The 9825-nt window shown below is 41.7% G+C and overlaps 1 protein-coding gene across 1 annotated transcript; it reads right to left on the bottom strand.

Annotated features, from left to right (window-relative positions):
• Nucleotides 1-2490: 2490 nt before the first annotated feature.
• Nucleotides 2491-4223, bottom strand: LOC107155307 (C-C motif chemokine 8-like). Its single transcript, XM_015501195.2, has 3 exons — nt 4057-4223; nt 3252-3366; nt 2491-3059 (listed from the first exon to the last, which is right to left on the bottom strand). The coding sequence occupies exons 1-3, from the start codon at nt 4193-4195 to the stop codon at nt 2954-2956; spliced, it is 360 nt and encodes a 119-aa protein (XP_015356681.1). The 5' UTR covers nt 4196-4223; the 3' UTR covers nt 2491-2953.
• Between the last annotated feature and the right edge of the window lie 5602 nt (nt 4224-9825).

Below are 9825 nucleotides of genomic sequence, written 5' to 3'. Positions count from 1 at the left end.
TCTGCCCCTGTTAACAGACAAGGCCATGTTTTCAGGACCAGTGAGGGTAACAGCTAGAGGGATCTGTGAGGTCTTTGGCCGGATCCCCTCACTTCCTTCCTGTGACACAGTCCTGTCTCCACTTTTGGATGGGGCATCTTAATGCCAGAGGAAACGGTCAGGTCAGGTTTGGGGATCAGAATCCAAGTCCCCTGCCTTCTGGGATTCTAAGTATGCTGGAGTTGTGGTATCTCTCCACATGATCCTGAACCAGGCCCTGTGGGGTTGGTTCGACAGGACAATAAATCTCTTTTTTCTTCATGAGGGGTCTGGTCTGTGCACCTCCATGTGGGGGGATCATGTGTCTCAAAGACAAGTCACTAGGTTCTTGGAGTATAGGGACTCTTGAGCTTAAGAGGCTACCAAGAAGAGAAGGTACCATGCCTTTAAATGGATGCTTGCAAGTTCTTGGGATTGAGGATATATATAGTGATCATGATGTCTTAGTCCATTCCTGCTGCTATAACAAAATACCTTAGGCTAGGTAATTTGTAAACAGCATAAATTTATTTCTCTAGGTTCTGGAGGTTGGGAAGTCCTAGATCAAGGCACTAGTAGATCTGATATCTGGCGAGGTTCTGTTCCTCAAGGATTGCATGTATCCTCACAAGGTAAAAGGGCAGAACAAGCTCCCTCCAGCCTCTTCTATAAGAGTGCTCACATCACTCAGAAGGGCAGACCCCTTGTGAATTACTCAGCTCCCAAAGGCCCTGCCTCCTAATACTACCACAATGGATGCCAGGTGTTTTAGGCAGTTTGTGATCACTGTGATCAAAATACCTGCAAAGAATAATTTAGAGGAAGAAAAGTTTATTTGGGTTCATGGTTTCAGAGATTTCAGCCCACGGTTAGTCGAATCCATAAGCTCTTGGTCAGAGTGATGCAGAATATCACGGCAGAGGGCATAGCAACCAGAAAGCAGAGAGAGAGAGAGCTCCACCCATCTAGGACAAAATATTAAAACCAAAGGCGACCTACTACCTCCAGCCTCACCCTACCCAGCCACTCAGTTCATCCACTGATTAATCTCATCATTTCACCTCTGAAAATTCTTTCATTGCCTCACACATGAGGCAATTTTGGGGAATCCCTTATACGTAAACCATAACACAAGGGCTTGTATATGGTTTGTCCCCAAGGGCTTGGGGACAGTATGGCGATGTGGAGGTAGTGGGACCTCTAAGAAGTGAGGCCTGGTAGAAAGCAGGGTGGGTCATGGGGCTCCACCCTCGTGAATCAGTGCTGGTCTCTAGGAGTAGTTTGGATCTCACAGGAATGAGTTATCTGGAGAGTGGGTTGTGATCAAGCAAGGCCACCCCATGTGCTTGGCCCCTTCTGCATACAGCTATTTCCCTCGTTGATTCTCTGCCATGTGGTTACTGCAGTCAGGGGCTCCTTGCAAGAGGTAGTACCATGTTTCTAGTCACCAGCCCAATAAACTTGTTTATTTATCCAGTGTCCGAACGCAGTTTTTTTGTTTGTTTGTTTGTTTTTTTATAGTGACACTTAAATGAACTAAGACACGGGGAGAAATGTGATCATGAGTTTTGGAGGGACACAAACATTCAGAGATAAATTAATTTTGAGTCTCAGAACTGCCATCGCTTTCAATAGTTGCTTTGTGAAATGGCAGGAGATGGGCTCTGCGCTAGTCCCCTGGTCCTCCCTTTACAGCCTTCTCAGTAGCACCACCGTGTCTGGCTCATTCCACCTCACTTCTCCTTCAATATGACCTTGCTCAGACCCTCGCTGTCTTCCTGCTTCACTGCAGTGGGATGCTGTCAGTCCCTTCCCTTCCTCATGCACCGGTCACCAGGTTGTTCTTCCTGATGTGTGGCTCTAAATGTGTCACTCTCCTCCTGTGCTATTTGAAAACTTGCAGCGAGTCCCTATTATCTGCTAACCTGCTAATCTAAAGTTCTAGAGCCCCTATGATCTGGATCTAACCTTTCTAAAACCCCAAACTCCCCTGTCTTTTCAGAGTCTAGCTGAGTGGGATCCCTCCTTCTGGGCCCCTGCCCTCTTCTCCCCCTTCTGCAATAGATCACATACACCATCCCTCAGGACTGTCATGTTGAAGGGTCCTCTTCATGAGAAGCCCTAAGTGGATGTGGGTTATGGACATCTAGTTTCCTTGGAGGTCTGGTCTCACTCCTGAGGTATTACTCTGAGTTGGAGATTTAATTAGGTGGAGAAAATTGGGCTTATGGAGAAAAGTTTGTAGACTGTCCCAAAAGATCCAAGAGAAAGACTTTGGGCAAAGATAGGTGTGTTGAGAAAAACGGGCGTGGAGATCCTAACACACAGGGAGAGCTGCTCCTACCAAGTTCTTCCTGAACCTCAGTCGAGTCCAATCCAGCCAAAACCATCCTGTGGGGTGGCAACATACACCCCAACTCCAACCTCTGCAGCTGTGTTCTGCTTCTCAGTTAAATGCTACTATGTGCAAAATAAGAGTAAGTAGCTTAAAATGATATATTTTTCCCATAAAAGATTCCAGAATCATATCATGACATTATTTTAAACATAACATAACTTGAAAGGGCACTGTTTCCCCCCGAAATAGAGAATAAAGAAGAATGTGTATGTATCAATGCCCTTGGATGGATCTCATAATCCCCTCAGGTGGGTGGGAGGGAGGACAATGACATGTTGCCAGGAATTTGACTTCATAGACAAAATAAATAAATAAATAGAACCACATCACCAGGATTTTGCATTTTACATTCACTTTATTTGGCGTATTAAGTCAAAATATAATTGACTTAAATATGATTAAGAATTATTGTGTTTTGAATTAATAAGCAAAGCACCTCTTTTCATCTATTAGGGTAAAATACTGTCACACTGCCCCTGGGGAAAATACACAGAAGATTTATCTTCAGGCTCTGACTCTCAGGCCATGTGCGAGGGTTCAAGGCTTCGGAGTTTGAGAGTTTTGGTTCAGGAGCGTCATAGAATCCTTGACCCAGTTCTCACTGGGGTCAGCACAGATCTCCTTACCCCGTTTAGTCTTGAAGCTGTGGGGGAAAGGTGGCATGGTTAGATGGAGGGTCTTGAGAAGTCGGCCCAGGTGCATGGCCCATGGGTCCCTAGACCTCATCAGCTCTTGCCGCACAGGTGAAGGACCCGAATCTGGGACATTTGGCCATGAATCCTGACCTCTTGACTGAGGGACACTTGCCTGAGGGTGCTAGGCATGGTCTACTTACATCACAGCTACTTTTGGACATGGGGTGCTGGTGATTGTATAGCTCTGCAGCTTCTGGATGGGGATCCTCCTGTTGATAGTGCTAAAGCAGCAGGTGATTGGCATCAATGGTGCACCTGAAAACAATATTGCCAAGAGTGAGACAGGCAGGAGACATGTGTGCACTCACAAGGGAAGGAGAAGGCAGGAGAAGACCTAGGAGTCACCATTGCCAAGTCCAGGGCCTGAGTCCAGATCCCAGAGATAAAACGCTACCCAAGTCGGTTTCCTCCATGGAACGATGGGGCTCCTCACTGTGGACTAGGAACAGAGAAATCTCTTCTGCTAATTCAAAACTCCTGACACGGAGAACACAAAGACCTTGCTTCCCAGCTAGTTGTCCCCATGGGCTTTACAGCAAATCTAGGTCATATGCTGAGAACCCTCTGCAGTCTTATCCTTACACAATCCCTGTTGTAAAAGCTGCACTGGATTATGATCCCAAATTTGAAACTTCAAGGAACCCTACTATGGTCCTTTCTACCCATAGTGGGAAGGGCAGCTTCCCCAAACAATGTGAGCAGGTCGATGTGTCTGCACTCAGGGTCACTTCCCAAAGTTGGTGTCAGGAGAGATCATAGGAACTGATCTTGGTGGCCTGGGGATTCAGTTCTGGCTCTGGCTCTGACTAACTGTGACTAGTGATGGCTCTTCCCAGCTTCTTAACCTCACAGTTCTCCATCTTCAAAGTGCAGGCGAGGCAGCCAGGCTGAGATGACGTGTGCTGTGATAATTAGAAGTTCAACGTGAGGGAAGGAGGGCTTTACCTGGCTGAGCCTGCTCCTGGGAGCTGATGGTGGCTGCTGTGAGCACCAGGCACAGAAGTGCCACAGAGACCTTCATGGTGGAGGGTGCAGGCGTGAGCTTTGGCGTGAGAGAGAGAGAGGTTTCTGGATTAATCTCCATCTCTCTGCTCCTCTGGAGGCTCCACCTGCCTTTTATAGGGATCAGAGAGCCTGGGCAGGGTTGGGGATCAGGGAAGAAAGAAGAACCTGAATGTGCTGAGCAGACATCAGATCCTGGGGTGATTTCCAGATAATAGAGAAGGAAGCTATGTAGTTTCTTTTTCTTAAATTTTGTAGAACAGGGGAGGAAGGATATGTGCTTCTACCCAGTAATGCCTAAGAAGTGATCTTATTGGACTACTCAGGGCTCTCATTTCTTCCAAATGGAAATGATCTGTAGGAAAGACAGACTGGCAGCTAAAGTCACACTAGAGACTGTGAGGCAAGGGTTGCCTCTCCGAGGAACCAGGAGGTCCCGGATGGGGACCCTCAGGGGTCGCCTGTGACCTTCATCACCAGCAGGCCACAGCAGTGGGGCTGCCACTGATCTTTTTACTGTCTCATTTTGTGACTTTTCCTGAATGTCATAGAATCACAGAGCAAGCAACCTTTCCAAACTGGCTCTTTTCCCTAAGCAACATGCATTTGAGGTTCCTCCATGTCTTTACAGATGTTGATAGCTTCTTTCTGTCTTTAAAGAATTATGTTATGAAAAAAAAAAAAGAATTATGTTATGTATGTAGCATAACATAAAATTTACCCTCCTAGCCAGTAAGTGTGCAGTTCACTGGCATCAAATATATGAGTATGTTCACATTGTTGTGCAATTAATCTCCATAATTCCCCTTCCTCTGCCTTTTTTTTTTTTTTTTGGTATCAGGGGTTGAAACCAGAGGTGCTAAACCACTGAGCCACATCTCCATCCCTTTTTATCTTCTATTTTGGAACAGGGTGTTGCTAAGTTGCTTAGGGGCTTGCTAAGTTGCTGAGGCTGGCCTGAACATGCAATCCTACTGCCTCAGCCTCCTGAGCTGTTGGGATTAGAAGCATGCACCATAGCACCAGGCCTCCAAAACTCTTTTCATTCTGTAAATGAAACTGTCTATACATTAAACCAGTACTCACTTCCTCCTTGGATTGGGACTAAGCTCAGCATGTAGATCAAGTTGGGAACAACAGGCATGATGACCATGATTTTACTTACTGTCTTTGCAATTTTGATTGTCTACCGCACATAATTGGAGTCATAAAATATTTGACTTTTTGTGACTGTCTTACTTAGCAAAATATTCTCAAGGATCATCCAGACTGTGGCCTATGTCAAATTTCTTTTCTTTCTCAGGTTGAATAAGATTCCAAGTTATGCATCTGCCACAGTGTGCTTGCCATTCATCTGTTGATGGACACTTGGATAGCTTTCACATTTTAGCTATTGCAAGTCAGGTTACTATGAACTTGGGTGAAAAAATATCTCTCCAAGACACACTTAAATTCCTCTGGATGTATACATCTAGAAGTGGGCACAATTTAAATATCTATTCAAGACATTGTTTGTTTATTTATTTATTTTGGTGCTGGGGATTGAACCCAGGGCCTTGTGCATGCAAGGCAAGCACTCTACCAAATGAGCTACATCCCCAGCCCTCAAGACATAATTTAAATCTCTTGGGCTATATTTACTCACAAGTGGAATTGTTGCGTTGGATGATAATTATATTTTTTGATTTTTTAAAGACCTTCCCTACTGTTTTCTACAGTGGCTATGCCATTTGATATTTCCATCAACCATGAACAATGGCTTTATTCTCCCCACATTCTTGCCAACACTTGTTATTTTCTGTCTCTTTCATAGTAATATGAAATAGATGTGAGGTAGTATCTCATTATACTTTTGACTTTCATTTTTTCTAATAATTAGTGATGTTGAGCACTATTTCATGGGCTTATGAGCTGTTCACTATATGTTCTTTGGAAAAGTGTCTATTCAAACCTTTTGCCCATTTCTGAATCTCATTACTTTTAGGAGCTCTCTGTTTATTCTGTATATCAATTCTTTATTAAATATGTGATTTGCAAATATTTTCTCCTCTCCTATGGGTGGATTTTTATTTCATTGGAATTGCTTATGATGAACAAATTTTTTAAATTGTCATTGAGTCTAATTTGTCTTTTACTGCCTGTGCCTTTGGTGCCAAATCTAAGAAGTCGCTGCCAGATCCAATGTCATGTGCTTTTGACACCATCACCAAATTCAAGGTTGCCAAGGTTTTCTCATATATTATCTTCTAGAAGTTTTATAGTTTTGAATTTTAAACTGTAAATGGACTTAGATCTATGACTCTTTTTTTTTATGTGTGTGTGTTTGTGTGAGAAAGCCATAAGGTCTGTTTCTGGATATTTCTTTTTTGCACATTTGTGTGGTTGCTACAGTATTATTTATTGAAAAATCTACCCTTTCTCTGTTGGATTGCCTTTGCTACTTTTTTCAAAGATTCACGGACACTATTTGTGTGGGTGTATCACTGGGCACTCAGTCCTTTTCCATTGATCTACTATTTGTCTTTTCCTACACCAGTACCACAGGGTCTTGAAGTCCCCTAGTGTCAATCTGCTGACTTCTTCTGTATTGTGTTAGCTTTTCTGGATCTTCTGCATCTCCATGTGAACATGTGAATCAGTTTGTCAATACCCACGAAATACCTTCTGAATTTTGGATTGGGACTAAGCTCAGCATGTAGATCAAGTTGGGAACAACCGGCATGATGACAATATTGACTCTTTCTGCCTGAAAACATGGAACATCTCTCCAGTTATTTAGATGACCTTGAATTTTTTTTTATCAGTTTTGCATTTTTTCTTATATATATTTTCTTAGATTAACTCCTGGGTATTTTTTTAGTGCTAATATAAATTGCATTGTTATTAATTTCAAGTTCAAATTGTTCATTGATGATGTATAGCAAAGCTATTGAAGTGTGTATACTAACCTTGTACTTTGCAATCTTGCTAAAATCACTAATTAGTTGTTTGCGTTCGTTGCTGCTGGTGGTAGTCTTCTGATTTTCTGCCTAAGATAGTTAGGTCTTCTGAAGAGACAGTTTCCTTTCTTTCTTTTCATTCTGTATATCTTTTTATTTTCTTATCTTAATGATATAGTGAGGACTCCTGTCATGATATTAAAATTGGAGTGGTGAGAAAGAACATCTTTGTCTTATTCTTAACCTTAGGAGAAAAATATCTAGTTCTTTACCACTACATATGTTGTTGGTTGTAGGCTTTTTGTAAATGTTTATTAAGTTAAGGAACAACCTCTATATTCCAAGTTTGCTGAGGGTTTTTATCATGAATTGGTGTTGACTTTTGAGGGATGAATTTATTTTGTGAAGGGTGTGCGGTACTGGGGATTGAACTCAGGGACAACCATTGAGCCACATCCCCAAGCCCAGTTTTATATTTTATTTAGAGACAGGGTCTCACTGAGTTGCTTAGCACCTCACTTTTGCTGAGGCTGGCTTTGAACGTGAGATCCTCCTACTTCAGCCTCCTGAGCTGCTGCGATTACAGGCGTGCACCATCTCGTGCAGCTAGTGTCGGATGTGTTTTCTCTATCTGCCCATAACATCATAAGACTTTCTCTTCAGCTTGTTGATGTGACAGATTGCATTAATTAATTTTTGAAGGTTGAACTGACCTTGCCTATCTGGAATAAATTCTGCTTGGTTTTGCTGTATAATTTTTTAAATACATTGGCTTATTTGCTAATATTTTTGTTGAGGAGTTTTGAATTAATGTTCACGAGCTCTGTCTACAGTTTTTGGTTGGTGTGTAATTTTCTTTGGTTGGAAGGCATTATCTGGTTTTGGTGTCAGGTGATCCTGGCCTCATAAACTGAATTTGGAAGTGTTCTCTTTTATCCTTGATTGTGCTACATAAGGTTTACCAGTTTTCTTGTTTTTTTTTTTAAAGAACCAATTTTGGTTTTGTTGATCTTCTTTATTATTTTCCTATTTTCTGCTCTAATTTTTCTTTCTTCTGCCTGGTTTCCATCTATATGGCTCTTCTTTTTCTCATTTGGCAGATTAGAGCTTAGATTGTTAATTTTGAATCTTCCCTGTTTTCTAATATTTTTCATCTGATGTTGTCAGTTTCCTCCTAAGCATTGATTTGGTTTCATCTAGCAAATTTTGGTAAGTTGTATTTTCATTTTACATAGTTTAAAATACTTAAAAATTTCTCGAGGTCTCTTTTCTGACTCATGTATCATTTAGAAGTATGTACTTTAATCTTCCAGTATTTGGGGGGAGTTTTCAGCTCTCTCTCTTTAATTGATTTCTAGCTTAATGTCATTGTGGTCTGAGAGCATACTTTATATGATTTCTGTTTTTTTTAAATTTGTTTATAACAAAACCATAGTCCATCTTGATGAATGTTACATGTGAACTTAAGAGGAATGTGTACTTTGTTTTTTATTGGATAAAATATTCTAAAATGTGAATTAGATCCAGATGATGGAGGGTGCTGTTTAGTTCATCTGTATCTTTGCTGATTTTCCTGCTGGATCTGGCAATTACTGACAGAGATGTGTTGAAATCTTAAACTATAATATGAATTTGGTACCCGTCATTAATTCTGAAAAATTCTTAGCCAATAATGCTTGGCATATTTTTCTCCTCCTTTTTACTTTCTTTCCCTTTTATATTTCCACGATGTACATGGTACCTTCTTGTGTTTGTCCCATATGGTTCTTGAATATTCTCCTCCATTTTTTCCCATTTTATTTCAGTTTGGGAATTTTCTATTGACAAGTATTCTTTCCTTAGCTGTGTCCACTCTGTTGGTGAATCCTTAAATGACATTGCTTATTTTTGTTATGGTGATTTTGATCTTTCTTTTTTTAATTTAATTTAATTTTTTAGTTCTAGATGGACACAATACTTTTACTTTTATTTAGTTTTTATTTTTATGTGGTGCTGAGGATCGAACCCAGTGCCTTACACATGCTAGGCAAGCGCTCAACCGCAGAGCCACAACCCCAGCCCTGATTTTGATCTTTATCATTGCCTTTTTGTTCTTGGCTAGAGTTTCCATTTCTCTGCTAACATTACTCATCTGTTCTTACTTTGTTCCACTTTTTCCATTAGAAAGCCAGGTTTAATGTGTTGTATAATAGGAACTGAGGTAACTAGATCTTTAGGGTCAAGGCCTATGTTTATCTAAGAGTTAGGCTGAGTTTCTCTAGAAATTCCTTCTTAAATAGAATCTGGGCACAGCAGTTCTTTTAGCTCTAATTTTCTGGTATTGCACAGGAACCCTGTTGATGTGGGGGCAAGGTGCTGGGGGAGGAGATGTGTTCTGGAAACCCATGACTAGAGGTCTCAGTCTGTAAGTGAACTTTTGCTCCTAGGTTTTGAGCTTCACAGGGCATTTCAACACCCTTTGCACAATCAGGGAGGCTGGGGCTAGGGCTGTAGCTGGATATTTTTTTCCCCCTGGGGGGATTAGGGTCTGGCAAGGTACTTTTCCTTTAGGACAGACAAAAAGCACAAGGCTCTGAGCGTTTTTCAAAATGGCTACACTTGCTCTGAATATATTTCAAAATGGCGACGTTCCCCCTCCTCGACTAGAAGCATGAGTGGATATTTCTCTGCTATGCACCGTGAGGAGCTGGTGGAGCTTCTGGAAGCAAAATTGATGCACTTTGGGGTCCTAGAGCTGGGCCCCTGGGAGAGGTTAGCTCTCAAGCCAGTCCAC

Source organism: Marmota marmota, unplaced genomic scaffold, assembly GCF_001458135.2.
Source record: "Marmota marmota marmota unplaced genomic scaffold, marMar, whole genome shotgun sequence".
In the NCBI taxonomy this organism is placed as follows: Eukaryota; Metazoa; Chordata; class Mammalia; order Rodentia; family Sciuridae; genus Marmota; species Marmota marmota.
This window is presented reverse-complemented; position numbering and strand designations above follow the sequence as displayed.

Coding starts and splice junctions, on each gene's coding strand:
- LOC107155307 (XM_015501195.2), bottom strand. CDS start 4,195: ATGGAGATTAATCCAGAAACCTCTCTCTCTCTCACGCCAAAGCTCACG. Junction 3,367..4,056: donor CCAGGAGCAGGCTCAGCCAG/GTAAAGCCCTCC, acceptor TATTGTTTTCAG/GTGCACCATTGATGCCAATC. Junction 3,060..3,251: donor TGTCCAAAAGTAGCTGTGAT/GTAAGTAGACCA, acceptor TTTCCCCCACAG/CTTCAAGACTAAACGGGGTA.